The sequence below is a fragment of the Protobothrops mucrosquamatus genome, unplaced genomic scaffold (assembly GCF_001527695.2).
Source record: "Protobothrops mucrosquamatus isolate PMUCROS unplaced genomic scaffold, P.Mucros_1.0 scaffold582, whole genome shotgun sequence".
Lineage (NCBI taxonomy): Eukaryota > Metazoa > Chordata > Lepidosauria > Squamata > Viperidae > Protobothrops > Protobothrops mucrosquamatus.
This window is the reverse complement of record NW_015386882.1, coordinates 99,041-115,723: the sequence shown is the minus strand read 5'-3', so window position 1 is coordinate 115,723 and position 16,683 is coordinate 99,041. Positions and strand designations below refer to the sequence as shown.

General features: G+C 39.1%; 1 protein-coding gene across 1 annotated transcript in view; it reads left to right on the top strand.

Moving 5' to 3' along the window:
- The window catches only part of MDN1 (midasin AAA ATPase 1), a 116,632-nt gene that overhangs the window by 96,107 nt on the left and 3,842 nt on the right, over window positions 1–16,683 (top strand). The window contains exons 85-98 of the mRNA XM_015817381.1: window positions 494–663; window positions 1,913–2,053; window positions 3,901–4,039; window positions 4,969–5,252; window positions 5,464–5,628; window positions 7,098–7,199; window positions 8,715–8,916; window positions 9,782–9,955; window positions 10,178–10,332; window positions 11,712–11,792; window positions 12,342–12,460; window positions 14,535–14,709; window positions 15,929–16,002; window positions 16,102–16,216. Coding sequence (XP_015672867.1) covers window positions 494–663; window positions 1,913–2,053; window positions 3,901–4,039; window positions 4,969–5,252; window positions 5,464–5,628; window positions 7,098–7,199; window positions 8,715–8,916; window positions 9,782–9,955; window positions 10,178–10,332; window positions 11,712–11,792; window positions 12,342–12,460; window positions 14,535–14,709; window positions 15,929–16,002; window positions 16,102–16,216 — 2,096 coding nt within the window. The remainder of the gene's footprint in view (window positions 1–493; window positions 664–1,912; window positions 2,054–3,900; window positions 4,040–4,968; window positions 5,253–5,463; window positions 5,629–7,097; window positions 7,200–8,714; window positions 8,917–9,781; window positions 9,956–10,177; window positions 10,333–11,711; window positions 11,793–12,341; window positions 12,461–14,534; window positions 14,710–15,928; window positions 16,003–16,101; window positions 16,217–16,683) is intronic.

Here is a 16,683-nt window from a genome sequence, read left to right as displayed (position 1 = left end):
GGTGCCCCCACCCTCTGGAACGAACTACCCCCCGAGATCCGGACGATTCCGGATCTCCTTACCTTCCGCCGTGCCCTCAAGACATGGCTTTTCCAGCAAGCGGGCCTGACCTAGGGAGGATTTTATTTAGGGTGATTTTAAAAATAATTTTAAATAGAAACACAGCTTCTAATATTCGGTTTTTTTTAATCTGGTTTTACAGGGGTTTGTATTTTTATGTTTTGTATTTGTACTGTTTTTAATACGCTGTGCACCGCCCTGAGTCCTGCGGGAGAAGGGCGGTATATAAATTAAATTATAATAATAATAATAATAATAATAACAAGAAATTGCCTACAGTTAGTCCATTTAGTCAGCTGGAAAGTGTATGTTCTCCTTTTGGACTCCAGTCTGTCTCCAGATCCATAGTGCTTTATCTCTCTACAATAATGGGAGTTCCCTCTTTGAAGGTTTATATTGAGCTTCATACTTTGACTTCTGTTCCCTTGCATAGAAGAAGATGATGAGTCTGACCAAGGTGAAGACTTGGATAAACAGATGGGAAATCTTGGAGATGGAGAAGCTGACAAATTGGACGAGAGGCTTTGGGGAGATGATGATGAGGAGGAGGAGGAAGAGGAAGAAGAAGATGGCAAAACAGAAACTGGATCTGGGATGGATGAGGTAAAATTTTAAATGAATATAATGTTTGAAGGAGTAAGAGTTGCACCATTGATTAATTATGTAAAATGCACGACAGTACATAGAAAAGGGGGCGTGATGGCTCAGCAGTTAAAGACGTTAAACTTCGCAGCTGGAAAGCGGATAGCCCAGGTTTGAGACCCAAACGCTGCACAGCAAGGTGAATTCCCATTCCTTGCCCCAGCTCCTGCATGCCTAGCAGTTGGAAAGCATGCAGATGCGAGTAGATAAATAGGTACCACTTCAGTAGACAAATAGGTACCACAGTGTTCCGTGTGCCTCAGCGTATAGCCATGCTGGTCACATGATCACAGAAATGTCTTCAGACAATGCTGGCTCTCCCTCGGCTAAGAAACAGAGATGAGCACAGCCTCTTAGAGTTGGACACGACCGGACAGGGGAAACCTTTACCTTTACATGGAATTCAGTTCATTTCAAGCTATTTTTTTCGTTCAGGCCACAATAAAAGGAAGTGAATTAGGCTTTGCCTCTGCAAAATAATAATAATAATAATAATAGCTGCCAAAACATCATTTCAAATGGAGATTAGACGAAAGAGATGGCGGCTTTTATTATCAGAAGATTTGATGTTCATACCTGATCACTCCCAAGAACTTCCACTGGAGGACACTTGTTGCATTTATCCTGATGGTGAATGCCTTCAGCACATGATTGACCTCTCTCAGTGTGCTGGACTCATCCATAGAGCTACTCTTCACTGTAATTATTTTGGAAAGCACAGAACGAGTAAACCCCGATCAGCCTATTTCTTATATTGGAACTTTTGAAGGGCTTTTTATTTCCTCGGAAAAATTTTTGAGGCTTTTGTCAATTTGGAATTTTAAAAAGATTTTTTTTAAAAAATCTTACTTGGTTTATTATTTTAATATATGTGTCTCTCTTTTTAGCTTATTTTGGAACGGAGTATGCATTTTAAGAAAACATGCTGAGCTTTCTTTTTAAAACAGTCTGAGTACAATGTAATGAATCTACTTTTATTTTAACTTAAAAGTTCACATTGTTCTATGATAGCATATTTTATTAGTTTAGCTCTGTTTGCTGTTGAGGAAGTATAACAAATCCATTCTATTAAAGTAGGGAATTGTTTTAATTTAATAGCTATATTCATAAACAAGTGGTAACCATATTTCTCAAAACAAGTTGAATAATGTTAGCCTGAGAATTATGTATACGCTGGCGGTAACATGGATATTTTTCTTAAATTATTTAGGGAGATTCAGAATTGGTGGCAAAAGATGACAATATAGGAGTTGACAACCAAAATGAGAAGAAATCATCCAATGATGAAGAAAAAGAGAAGCAAGCAGATGATAGTGAAACTAAAGAGAAAATCCATGAACAAATAGATGAGGTAATAACCTAACAACTCTGTATTGGGCTGCTTATTGTTCTTTTTAGTGTGTGTGTCCGTGCGTGTGTGCACGCATATTGCTGTAGAAATAATTGAAGTTACATCGTTGAGACCAGCTTGCATTTTACAAGCATAGTTGGGAACAGATGAGTATATTCCACGGCCTCCAGGGCAGAGATGCACAGCGGCCTCTTGTTTCTTCACCAGAGAGGTGGGAATGCTGGTAAATTAAGTTGTCTCCAAAATATTGCTATGCATGCAAAGAATTCCTAGAAGATGAGTTTTACAATCGGTGCCCATCAAAATGAGCCAGTAAATAAATATCTTACCTTTTGCATGATTAGTTACTTATTTTGTGCATTGGGTGGGAAGTTAAAAGAGGAAATGGCAGCAGAGGGTAGTAGTTAAGAAGGTGAAAGTATATGCACTCGTATGGGAGAGATTTGATACGATACTCTTAACTAGGAGTGTGCATTGCTAATTTAATAGTGCTTTGGACCTTTCATGCATCAGTCCTCTGTTGTTAAAGCAGCTGCCTCTTTTTTTCAGGCTTCTGCAAAGAATGTGAATACTTTATTGAATTGATTCATTTCTCAATCTTTAATGTACTCTTTTCTCTCTTTTTTCCGGCTTTCCATTTCTTTTTTTTTCCCTTTTCCTTGCTTTCGTTTTTAAGCATCTATACAACAAAGAAACACATGTTAAGTTGGCTGAACAAACTCAGTTTTTGCAAACAATTAATTTCTAAAGTTACTGCACATTTAAAGTTGGCACAAAAATCTGAAAAGAAAACAAGACACTGCTGCTTTAATTAGAAGCAGAGTGGGGCTGTGCTCATATAACGTCCAGAAATTTTTCCAAATCATTTTCAAAGCATGTGTTGCCTTAGTCTTGATATGTATTTAGAGGACTCCCATCGTTCTTGTTTTTTAATTGTAAACATTTGAAATGTGACACTTGATGAAAAGACTGGTGTCCATTTTAGAATTTTCCTTCCTTTATTAAAAGTTTGTATAATATTCCTAAACTCTATATTTTCAAAATCAATATTCTTAACTAAACCTTTGTAAGTGGGGAAAGCACCTAAGGCAGTGATGGCGAACCTTTTAGAGACTGAGTGCCCAAACTGCAACCCAAAACCCACTTATGCATCGTCGAGTGCCGGGTGGGTGTGGCCCATTGGGTGGGCGTGGCTGCAGTGGTAACAGCAGACTGGGTGGGACTAAAAAGTTCAATCAATCAATTCCAACTTTGCAAGATCTTTTTTTTTCCGCGAGAAGTTGAAATTGACTGATTGAACCTTTTTTTTTTTTGCACACGGCAGCGGAAGCCTAAAGCGAAAAGGTTTTATAAAACCCAGCTGAGGGCCTAGGACTGGGGCGACGGCGCACGTGCCCACAGAGAGGGCTCTGAGTGCCGCCTCTGGCACCCGTGCCATAGGTTTGCAACCACTGACCTAAGGCAAGATATCTTACTGATTACTAGGCAAGTTTATTATTATCATTATTGTTATGCTCTTTTACCAATGTATATTACAAATACAGCCATCGTAAAGGATTAAATATAGTAATCATATAGTTCCATCCAATAACAAGGATTCATTCGCAGTTCACAATCAAATAAGCAGAAATTAACTAAGACAACATCAATATGTATTTAAAACGATACCCTGTGGATATGAAAGGATATCTTTTCCAATGGGTGATAAGCTTCCTTAAAGCACTCAGAGTTTTTTCTTTTTGAGCGGGTTCAATAGAATTTCAAGCCTCAGGAATTTTGCCTCCCTAAAGAGTTAAATATCAGTGCTTTCCACCTTTGTTCTTCTTATAGCGTGTTCTGCTTTACAGGGTGAATATGATGAGAACGAAGTGGATCCTTACCATGGAAGGCAAGAAAAACAACCTGAAGCTGAAGCCCTGGAACTTGATCATGAACTGAACCTAGGACATGAAGAGATGGATGAGGAAGACAACGAAGAAGAAGAAGGTAGAAGTAGAAATGGCTAAATGATGCTTAGTACCAGACATATTGTTATCTCCAGGGTGTATGTGAAGGGGGACCACTTGACAAAACTTGTGTCCTGTGTACAAAAGCTACAACTTAGAAACTTGGCATCAGAGTTTTTAGCTTTCTGACCATTTTGTAACTTAAATTATTGAAAATTAGGATTTCATTGCTATCAGCAAGTTATGTTTCCATCTACAATTTTCATCAGCTTGATGAAGTAAAAAAGTTATTATCTTTTAATTTAGGTTATTACCAAATTATCTTAGTCATTTGAAGAGTTGATTCAAAAACGTTGTTTATAGTTTAAAGTGATAGAACGATGAACATTTGGGGAATGAATGGAGTGGGTAAGCTGGGAATGTGCTTTTTTTTCAAATTTGAAGCTGAAAAGATGCTTCAGTGGGCTTATGGCCATTCATGCTGTATGTGCCGATGGCTCCTTAAAGAAGCTCTGTTTTTCTCCAGCTCCATATAGTAGCTGTGTGATCCCAGAAAAATATGTGTTTGGGTTAAGGAGGGGTACACATTGTGTCCAATTGTTGGCGTCTGAACACATGGGAGTTACCCATGCAATACCCACTGTGCAGCTACTATGTGAGTCCAAGAAAAGAGGCAATTCCTTTAAGGAGGAATTGAGAGGAACTGAAATTGATGATTTTGTGGATGCTCCCAACCCCAGTCCAAAGCTTTCTATCCAAAGCACATCCTTGCTCTGTGCTTTATTCAGTTCCCTGGACCTTGATCCCTTGTGTCTGGGGGAATTGTATCTAGGTGTCCTTTGTGTTTTCAGGTATTCAGTTTCACAAATAATAGTGCATGTATGGAATTTAGGAGGCTTGGGGCATTCTATCCAATTGTATGTCTGTGTATTTTTTTTTAAACTATATTCTTATCTCTTTTTCCACTAGGAGAAAATCCTTTTGAGATTGAAGAGAAGACGAGAGATGTAGATGAAAAGGAAGCAGAAGATAAAAATACTGGAGATATAGATGAAGATAGACAGGATTCTGAGCAAGTCGAAAAAGATCCTTCTGAAGATAAAAATGAAAAAAATGAAGAAGATAAAAATGAAGAAGGAACGGAGAATTCTGATGCAAATACAGGCGAAGAAGAGGACTCAACAGCAGAAGAGCAAAAAGCTGAAGAGAAAGAGCAGAACATTTCTACTACTGATCAAGGCCTTTGTCCTCAGGTGTCACATATTTTTTTATTAATAGAAGTGGGGGGGAGGGGGGAGAGTTCCAGTCTAAAATTCCAGTAAATGAATTTGTTTTCTCTTAATTTGTCATGAAACAAACTAAGCTTGTCTATAATCTAAAACTCATTCTGTTATGTACAGTACATCAGCTACTAATATCTTGCAAGCTAATGCTAATACTGACTCATTTTCTTAATTGCTTCAGAAAATTGATGAAGCTGTTAATGATACTGAAAAGGAGGAACAGTTACCTGAGGCTGTGGAAAGAATGGAACATGAGGCATATGGAGAGGCAGGAGAAGAGAATCTGCAGAGCGATACGGCTGTTGAGTTGGTTGGAACCGCATCTGAGAAGGATCAGGCAAAAGAGGTGAAATGGAGCAACTTTATAAGCAATTACACTGGTACTGGAGGAGTTACAGTTTCAAATGTGCCTCAGCCATGGGAGCTCACTGGTGCCTTTGGATCACCGTCTCTGACCTCAGCCCATCTCACAGCCTGTAACCTTAACCCTAATTGCAGTAGAGGGAGAATTTTGTAACTTCTCTAGCAGCCGCTTCATGTCTCTGAATTGTTTCTACTCTATCAGCTTATTGAGTAATTGCTTTAAGGACTAGTGGCTAGCCCACATTCAGAATATTTGTTTTTGTTCACTTTGATTTAGAATTATAGAATAGATCTATAGAATACAGAATAACAGAGTTAGAGAGGGCCTTCTAATCCAACCCTCTGCTCAAGTGGGAGACCCTTTGCAATTTCAGAAAATGGTTGTCCAATCTCTTCTTTAAAAACCCCCAGTGATGGAGCATCCACAACTTCTGGAGGCAAGACATCTCACTGATTAATTGTTCTCACTGTCAGAAAATTTCTCCTTTGTTTTAGATTGAATGTCTTTTGTTAAGCTTCCATCCATTACTTCTTGTCTTGCCCTCAGGTGTTTTGGAGAATATTGGATCTGTTTATATTCTTTAGTAGGTCTCAAAATACTGAAAATAAGATACGGTAGATGATGATGATACTGGCATCCATTTTCCAGTAAAGAGGAAAGCATATTTCCACTTTAAGGGGGGAAAAAAACATTTTTAAGAGCGACAGAATATATTACAGTTGATCTTTGTATATACAGTGCTTTTTAAACTTTATTAATTATTCCCTTTGGTTACAACCTCATTGTCAACGCTGCAAATACTGTATATTCTTGCTTTGACAATATGCAGAACTGTCTGGTATTTTTAGATACCAGAGCAGAAGAAGGGAGGAGGGAAAAGCCCGGGAAAGAGAGAGGAAGGGAACCTTTGACCTTCACACTAATTGGATAACCGTGATAGATGACAGCTAATTTAGGGAGGGAACATACTGATAATTTAACTGCTCAGAGGAAGAGAATTTAGATCTTAGCATACCTTCTGTTAAGCTGATATTTTGCAACAATAAATGACTTTTAGGAAAATCAATGCCTGAAAGTTCTTTGAAGTGTTTCATTAGCCGGAACCATAACACTCATATTGCTAAATTCATCAATTTCTCCAGTAAGGCTGGTAGGACTATGTGCCATAAAGATACATGCCAAATCATTCTTGTGTTTGTCAAAGACTATGGATTATATCTACTTTTAATACTTTATACTTCACTAGGGATCTCTTCTCTGTCTTATGAGCCAGACTTACTATATGTCATGAATTTTCGGTGCAGCACTAGAATTGACAGGTGGACTTGTTTGCAGAACCACAATCCAACGTACTTCTCTATTCCAAACATACTGTAGTTGCCGGCTTTAAAGTTAATGTGCCTGTGATGTGATTTTGCAAACAAGATTTTAGTTTGTATGTCTTATTTCAGGAACACGGGAGTGGAACATCTGATGCAAATCAGCCAGAAGGACACGAATCTGAGTTAATGGCACATCTGGCTTCACAGAAACAAAGCAGAAAAACCACCCAGGTGTCTTATTCTTTTTTTTAAAATGTGTAAATTACTCTTTTACAGTTTGAGGCTCCCATACTAATGATCTTTGAAGACTGTTTAATGGAAAGTCAAGGAAAATCTAAACATATGGGACAGATAATTATTCCTTGGCTCTCATGCTGCTTGGATGTTTTAAGATGGTTTTGAGTTCAAAAAAAAAAGTGTTAGAATCTGCTAATACATATTTGAAGAGAAGAAACTGCATCTAGAAGTAATACAGAATCAAACACAAACTTTGGACAGTGTTTATTAGAAAGAGAAGCAGACGCAGGATTGAATGAACATGTGTGAAAATGATATAGGCCGGCAGTCCTCACAGATCAGTCTCTCACTGGCTTCATTCTGGCACTATCTTTTCCTCTTATAGCGATTTAGAATTAGAATTGTAAATGGTGTTTGGCCTTGGATCATAAATAAAATTTTGATTTGAATTCTATACTGTGTGAATCTTCATATGCGGAAGGCTCTCAGGCTAAAAATACCTTGAGCAAAAGGAAAAGAAAAGCTTCTACTTGAACTAGAGATCCAGTAATAGAGTAAACCAGGATCTGTGGGGCATCTGGCTTTAGTCTAGTTGCCCATTTGCGTAGATTTGCAGGTACACCATCTGGAGCCTGGCAAACAAGATTAAGCTGCAGGCCAGATTTTCCTACTGTGCAAATGGCCTCCAAGTTAGTACAAGCAAAGCTCAAAAAAAAATAAACAGAATTGATATTTTAAGGCAGAGGTGGATAATGTAAGCGCAGAGGCATGCACAGCCCTCTTTATCTTTTCAAGCAGCCCCAAAGCCATCTTTTTTTAAAAAATATTTTATTAAGTTTATATAAATAAGGAAAAAATAGGAACAATACAGGTATGGGAGGGGAAAGGGGTGGGGGATTTAGGATGGAATGGGGATCGGTACAATAATCACGTACTTTAACAAACAAGCTACCGTCTGGATCATAATAATGAATAAGTATCATACTCAGCCATTTTAGAATAAGATTAACTATAACCGTATTGCTAACAATTAATAAACAGATAAATTCATCTATGTAAATAAACATGAGTAATAAAATTTCAACTAGTCATAATTATCAACGTTAACGGTTAAGAATCACTAAGAATAAAGATGTTATCAACCTATAAACTATAACTCAATTAAAAATTCATCCTCTATTCTGAAATATTAAATTCTTTTCAGATTCTAACGCGTCTCTAACCATTGGGAAAAAAAATTCCCAAGTTTTAAAATAAACTGAATCATCTTTCTCTTTCATCTCCAATGTTAATCTATCCATTTCTGCACAATCTAAAATTTTAGTAATTATAGCCTAGTCAGATGGTAGATTTTCATTTTTCCCCCAAAGCCATCTTCATGCACCTCTAGAATCCTTTTTCTCTTATTAAAATGAACAGGGCCTTTATATATATATTTTTTCCTGAATAGGAATTTGGATTTGTTTCATCTCCTTGAAAACTATCTGGCTTTGCTTTCCTGTGTTTCAGAGTTATAAGAGAAAGCCAGGACAAGCTGACAATGAGCGCACAACAGGAGATCAGAGCCAACCTGTCCACAAGCGACTGAGAACTGTTGAGTCTAGCCAGGAAGCAGAGGAAAAACCAGTTCAGCCAGGACAACAGCAGGTGGAAGCTGACACCTTTGAGCATATTAAACAAGGCAGTGAATCCTATGATGCCCAGACTTACGGTATGACAACATTCGCAAGATATCACAGGGGATAATAATGATAATAAGCTCTTTGCAGCATCATAGTTTGAAAAACATACATATTGCTTTAGTAACAGATGCGTGATGACTGGGTGTTGGATTTCTTTTACCTTCATTTACACTTCAGATTTATTTTGAGAAATGTATTTTTCATTCTGTCTTAGCTAATTCTCTACAGTATAGACTATAGCGCTCTATATCCTAAGACCATGGGGTTGAACAAAACCTTCCTAAGCCTTGAGTACGGCCCCCAGAATCCTCAAGTGTTGTTATCAAATGGTAATTGCTAATGTATCAGAAAGGGAAAGGTATTAAATGTCTTGCTAGAGAATAATTTTTCATTCTAGTTTTAGGAGAATAAACCCTTTTAGAAAATGATATAAAATACCTTTTTGTAAATAAAACAGCAATGAAAACTAACTTAAATCTTGTTTAGTTTGAAATGTAAATTAAAGAATTTGGGGAGGATGTTTTCTCCTCCACAACCTTTTGACCTACATCCAACTCCTGTTGCCTCTTACAGGTCAAGTGCAGTCCTCAGCCTAGAAAAAGTTTGCATCCCAATATCATATCTGTGCAAATTTAAATCTCATTGAGTTCAAGAGACTTAATATTGACTAACAGTATGTAGGGCTGTGTTGAATTTTATGCTCAGCTGTTAGCCATATTTTATTTTTTGCTATGTTGGGCTTTTCTTGAGAAGAAAAGTCAGTTTGCCTGACAAATGCCAAACTTTTTTCTAGACTGCTAGTAGATCAGCTCCAATTTTTACGACGGCTCGTGCTGATGCTGGATCTAAAATGGGATCTAAAAACTGTATTTTACTGGTTTATGTTCCGACCAGATGTAGCAAGTGAAGAACAACAAAAGCCAATTTTGCCTCTTAATGAAGACAATGAAGAAACGGTTTCTGAAGATCTGGCTATGGAAACGGAAGATCACGCTGCTGAGGAACCCAGAACTTCAGAGGTAGAAAAAATGAATCCAGAAGTAAAAATGTCTGGGGCTTCCAAATCTGGTAAGTCGTCAACGTATTGCCATGAGAATTCATTTTTAAAAAAAATAGTTTCTGCATGTATGTGGGCATAGCACAGAAATATTGTTAATAAAATAGTGAATAATATTTTTTTGATTTCATTTAAGACGTTGCTATGGCTATTTATTAAGTGAGCCAAAGTAGAGTACAGGAATGGATATGGATGTATGCAGTAATTCGTGAGCACATATAATTCAATCCTAGGACCTGACCAGATAGAGGCAGACGGCCAAGTTCCTAATTCTGAAGACACTGAAGAAACTGAAGCAAACTCTTTACTGTCCGAAGTAAAGCCGGAGCGAAACAAGCACTCTACTATCCATACCGCTCATCAGTTTTTGAAGGACCCCAATGTACAGGTAGAAGACAGCTTGCATTTTAAAAAACAAAATGGTTGGGCTAACTGATTTAACTAGATACATTTTAATGGGGTCACAATGTTGCAATAGTTGCATGCTGTTCCAGATTACAGTCTCAGTTGTTGTAGAACAGGAGTCCCCAACCCCCAGCCCGTGTGTGGTACCAGTCCGCAGACTTGTTGGGAACCGGGATGTGCAAGCAGTTGGGCGAGCACGCGAAGCTCCATTTGTGTAGGCAACACGCAAACCCATCCCCTCTTCCCCACCTGCTGCTGGTGGTCCACAGAGCTGGAAGGTTTGGGGATCACTGGTGTAGAATCAATAGATAAGGTTCAAATTTGGGAAAGACTTTCACCTGCCGATGAATTGAAATGGGGAGATAAAACCATGACAATAGGAAAAGACATTAATGTTTACATTTGCTTTACATTGTAGACTCGGTATATAGAGAGTCAGATGTCTACATTAAAATGGTATAACGTTTTGCTGTCATTACTATTACACACCTGTAAAAAAATATAGGTACGCACTGGCTCTTTAGAATTTTACAAATACATGTAAAGTTAACAATGCCTGAAGGTAAGGAATTCTTATTGAAACGATTGAAATAGACTTAGAGCTGCAAAAGTTCAGCATTCTTATCTAGACTCATTTTTACTTTCATCAGCCTTCATCCACCCTGTAGCTGCTTCCAAATACTGGTGCAGTCCTCTGAATTATATATCAGAGGGACACTAGGGAGAGAAAGCTAAATATAATCAGTGGTGACGGAAGGATGGATGGTTACAAAAAAAAATCAGAGCAAATCAGTAAAATGGGGTTGCAGAGTTGCTGAAATGTTTCCTTACAAGTGTAAATTTGAGAAAGGACAATAGATAAACTGGGGGGGAAAACCCATGTCATTCTAGAATGCTGCATTACTGTTTTGTATCATGGTGTCCTAAGGATGACCTTGCACTTTTCCAGAAGTAAAGCTGTCTCTTCTCCTTGGACTACCTGTTTTCTAGTTCAGAGGATTAATGTTCAAAAAAACTATTTGGACTATCCTCAGAATTGGCAGAATGGCATGGTCTGGAGAAGAAAGAACACATTCTGTGTTTCTCTAGTGCACGGGTGTCAAACTCGATTGCGTCACGTGACGTATTGCAATGTTTTTTGCCTTTGCGGAGCCGGGGTGGGCGTGACCTGCACGTAATGCATCTGGCCCGCGGGCCACCAGTTTGACACCCCTGTTCTAGAGCATCCCATTCTAAAGGTTTTGTACAACATTCTATATTACGATAAAATGCATGTTACCCTTTGAAGGAATATTTCTATGTCACACTAAAACTAATCTGTTCATATTGCTGGGTTCTTATTCCAATTTGTTATATTTTAAGCACATTTTTAAAAACCCTGAAGAACTGAGGCAAGAACTAGAAAAGCAGCTCGAAGCCTGGAAGATTAGAAATCCTTTAGAGGTTGGTGACATGTTTAATTAAGGATATCCTTTTGTATTTTTTTTTAATCAGATGAGTAATTAAACCTTGTTTTGGAAGTCATGTTAAATACTATTGCTTAATCATTCCAAATTTGTGGTGGTGGCCCTGATAATCTGCAGTATATAACTGGCATTTTTATAATCATAAATTGTACAACAAATTACTTAACTTTACATTAAATGAATATTGCCTTTGAAAGCCTGTGGGAGAATTACTAAATTACTGACATCAAGGCATTAAGAAATTATGTGCTCTTAATGTTTTATTAAAGGTATTTTGGAATTTTTTTAATAAATATTGAAAGTATGGCCTGAAGTATGGCCATGCCTAGTATTTTTAACACATCAACTCTGGGAATAAATAATAATTTTCATAAGATAACACTGGATGTGTATTTTGCATTGCTGCTAAAGCGCTGTGCAGACAACAGCAAAAAAACAGCTATTTTCTAAACAATCTGGATCCCACTGGCACTTTTTAACTGATGGCTTTTTGTGGGGATTTTGTCTTGTACCTTGAATGCTGTAGGAGGATGCAGCAGCCGAACAGATGTGGCAGAGATACCTTCTGCTCACTGAACCTCTTTCCCAGCAGCTCTGTGAGCAGCTCCGTCTCCTCCTGGAACCCACTCAGGCAGCCAAGCTGAAGTAAGTAGAGCAAAAATCAGGAATCGGCTAAACCAGTGGTGGCGAATCTATGGCACAGGTGCCAGAGGCGGCACTCAGAGCCCTCTCTGTGGGCACATGAGCCATGCCCCGGAGATGCCAACTGTCCCTCTTCAACCAGCCGCCCGCTAACTCGCCGAGGACCCATGGGGCCAGATGCATCCCAGCACCCATGTGCTCGCTGGCCTCTATGTGCAGGGGGCAATGGTGTCAGGCAGCAGCCGCCCAGCCCCTGCCTCGCCTTGCCCTGCGGCAATGGCACCCCCGCCCTGTCTCGCCTTGCCTCACCCCGCAGGATGAGCCTCCTGCCCACCGCCCCACCCGCCAGAGACCCCCCTGGATCTCCCCCAACCCTGCCCGGCCCCCACAGGCGTCCCTCCCCACGAGCAACATTAAGGTGATCACGCCCATCTTGGCCACACCCACCCATTCTGCCATGACCACCACAGCCACGCCCACCCAGTGGGCCATGCCCACCTGGCACCCGGTGATAAATAAGTGGGTTTTGGGTTGCAGTTTGGGCACTCGGGCTCTGAAAGGTTCGCCATCACTGGGCTAAACAGTTTGATTAGCAGAGCAGAGTTTCATGGTAGAATTCATAGCACGCTGAAATCAATGGCATTTAGTCCTTGTTTAGTCCTTATTTAGCAATTGCCTCAGCTATTCACATATATCTGAACAAGAGTGTTTGCAAATATGTCAAGAAACACAGATAAATAATAAAAAAAGTATTTTTTCAACAAGTGTGAGCATTTATGACAATAAAAGTCATTGAAAAGTCATGAAACTGATTAAGGCCTATTCAGTTTCAACAAGCAGTGCTACTAGCTAGGGGAGGGTTCTGATTTAAATCTTAATTAGTTAAGGTCCCAGAGGAGAGCTTGCGGTTAGCCCTTTTTAAGGAAGAATTGCACTGCAGAGAAAAGCATCTCAGGAAGATACAGTTTATTTAAACAATCTCTCCGTTCTGCAGGAAGATGCAAAAAAAGAGGGGGGGAACAGTCGGGCATAGGACACTGAATTGGAGAACTTTATCTGCATGAAATGGCAGCAATTAATGATCTTTGCCTCATCTGTCACACGGTTCATTTAGCAATCGTGTCAGCAACCATTTCTTCAGAACCAGTTGTAGTCACTAAACAAGGTCAACCAGTATTCATTAAGTGGGTACATTAAAATATTAATTGAATTAACATTCTGAGTTCAACCACCATGTATCTTGATTAAATTCTATCATCTCTTCTCCAAGTATGTTAATTCTTAATTATTTCATTGATATTTTGCCACGTTCCATATTTTAGGATGATTCAAGAGTTTTTGATTCCTTCAACTACAAACAGGTTAACTATTGCAGTATAAGTGTTTGCAGACTAAAGACTATATGTGTTTGGAGTTTGCACACATGCAAGAAGACAGTACAGTTTGAGAATATAATCTGCATATTCCTGAATCTTTCATCTTTTATTTTTATTGAAAAAGTTTTAACCCTTATGTCAATAAAGATATGTTTTCAAATCTGTAAATTGTGCTTCAGAGAGATGGCTGAATAAATACTTTTCAGAACCCAAGAGCAGAGAGACAATATTCTTCACACATTCTGTGATAATAAAACCAGAATAAAATATGCACAATAAACATTGTTCCATTGGCTCAGCTGGTAGAATTTATGCAGATTGCAGAATTCATTGAGATTGCCAGAAATAACACATGGTTCTGTTTATTTGGAAAGTAATAATATAACAACAGTTTTTGCAATTTGTATCTAATATTTTGGATTTTCCCCCTAAGTTTTTTATTGTTAGAAGAGCTGTGAAAAATATTTAAAATTATTTCCAACCTTTTATTTCAGTCAACATCAACTTTTCCAATTATCAGACAACTACATGCATACAGTAACAACATATGTAAAAATCTAGCAATCTCTTCTAGCAATCTTCAACCAGTACTTCTGATAATTAAATTTCTGTTGACTTGTGCAAAACTAAAACTCACATTCTGCCCAATTATTTTCATAAAGTGTCATAGTGTTAATATTTTGAATTTTCTCAATTGCCAGGGGTGATTATAGAACAGGAAAAAGATTGAACATGCGCAAAGTAATTCCATATATCGCCAGCCAGTTCCGAAAAGATAAAATCTGGTTACGAAGGACCAAACCCAGCAAACGGCAGTACCAGATTTGTTTGGCCCTCGATGATTCTGCCAGCATGGTAGACAATCACTCAAAACAGGTAAAAAAAATACAAATAAATAACATTCTGATCTTACAGGCCTGAATTCGTTCAGATATCTTCTGTATTTCATGCTATTCTATGTACAGTTAATGACCATTTTTTCAGCAATCGTTCAAAGTCAATGGGGGTTCAGAACATAACAATAGTTCTAACACCTGGTCCCCAAAGTTATGACTGTTGCAGCACCTCCATGGTCACATGATGAAAACTTGGGCACTTAGCCACCTGTTCATTCTTCGCAGGGTCACTTCTCCCGCCTGATTATCTCCCCTTCCATGTCTGCCCTTTTGCCTGCCCTGCGCTCACTGACCCTCCTACCTCTGCCACCTTGCCCTTACCGGCTCTGCCGGTTTCCAAACCTTCAAAGAAGGCTGCCCCTGATTTGGACAAGGCCATGCACAAATTGAGATAAATGGCAGGCGTGGCCAGGAACAGCCTCACGAAGGGCCAGGTGGGGTCTGCTCATCTACAGCAGCAGGAATAAGCTGGCAAAGATCAGCTGGGGGTACCAAGCCTGGAAGCAGGAGCAGGGCCAGCAAGTGTAGTAATGGCAGAGGCAGCAGAGTGCAAGGCAGCCATAAGGGCAGAAATGGGAGGGGGGAATTGAAGAGGAGGCAGTCTCTTACCTTACGAAGCTTTGGGATTGGAAAGGGAGTGGCTTGGATCGGGGTAGATCCTTGGCTCATGACCTGTAGGATTTCGTTAACAACAGCAACCAGGGCTGCCATGATTGCCATTATTAAGCGATGCAGTCTACGTGATACTGTGCTTTATGACTGCCTCGCTTAGCAATGGAAATTCTGGTCCCAGTAGCCATTGTAACTCGAAGACTATCTGTGGTTCATTCTGGCATTCTTGTGCTTTTGCCACTTGGCGGTTTCCCAAACGCCAGTTCTCTCATGATAGAGTGTAAATATCTCACTGCAGTTCAGTGGATGTAAAGACATCTTTGCTTCTGCCACAATGATTGTTTGGTACTTGACATACTTAATGTATTTAAAGAAAGTGTCATCGCTGCAATTTTCTAATTTCTTACGGGGTTTGTATGAGAGCACGCGGCATCCACAAGCTTTAGGAAAAGGTGGCAAACATGTTTAGAATTTTGCAGTTTAAATGTTAATATTGTGCCAGATTGTTCATATTAAATCTACTGATAATACTTACTACTAACCCTACTCGTCAATGAACTCCAACTGTATCAACTTGTTTTTTGTAGCTCGCCTATGAATCCTTAGCAGTGATTGGGAATGCTTTGACACTTTTAGAAGTGGGACAAATTGCAGTATGTAGGTAAGAACACCTTAAAACTTTATTGACTTTTGGTAGTGAAAATTAATATAATTCCTGCATGGGACACAATTTTAAAAAGCACGTTTCACTTTATTTTAGTTTTGGAGAAACAGTTCAGTTGCTACATCCTTTCCATGAGCAATTCAATGACCGATCAGGAGCAAGAATACTACAGCTCTGCAAATTTGAACAAAAGAAGACTAAGATAGCTCAGGTATCGCCAGTTCTTAAGGTTGTGTTGTCCATTGCCTCACATCTGATTGCCCTGTAGAGACAACTCTTGAGATCCTAGTGGTGTACCTACGTTCAAGCTGCATGGCAGGATCCTTCCCCAAGTTTTTAGAATTGTCTTTGGGTTGGTGGTGAAAATAGCCTTTAGATGTGACGGGTAGCACATAAATCAAATCAATAAATGTTTCCCTATTTGTTGGTGCTTGGAGATTTCACTCTTCCTGTTAGGGTGCTGGTTGTGATAAGACTCAGGAGTTCATGTCCTCCATGAACAATCATGGGACTTGTCTCACTACTGGGCCGAAACAATGGTGGTAACCCCTTGGATCTGTCATTTTCTCTGAGCAACTAGTTGATGGTCTGGAGAGAGAAAAGACTTTTTCCATCATCATGGTCAGATCACTCCTGATCTGGTTACTATTAAGAGCCATCTGTGAGCTCTGTAGGGTG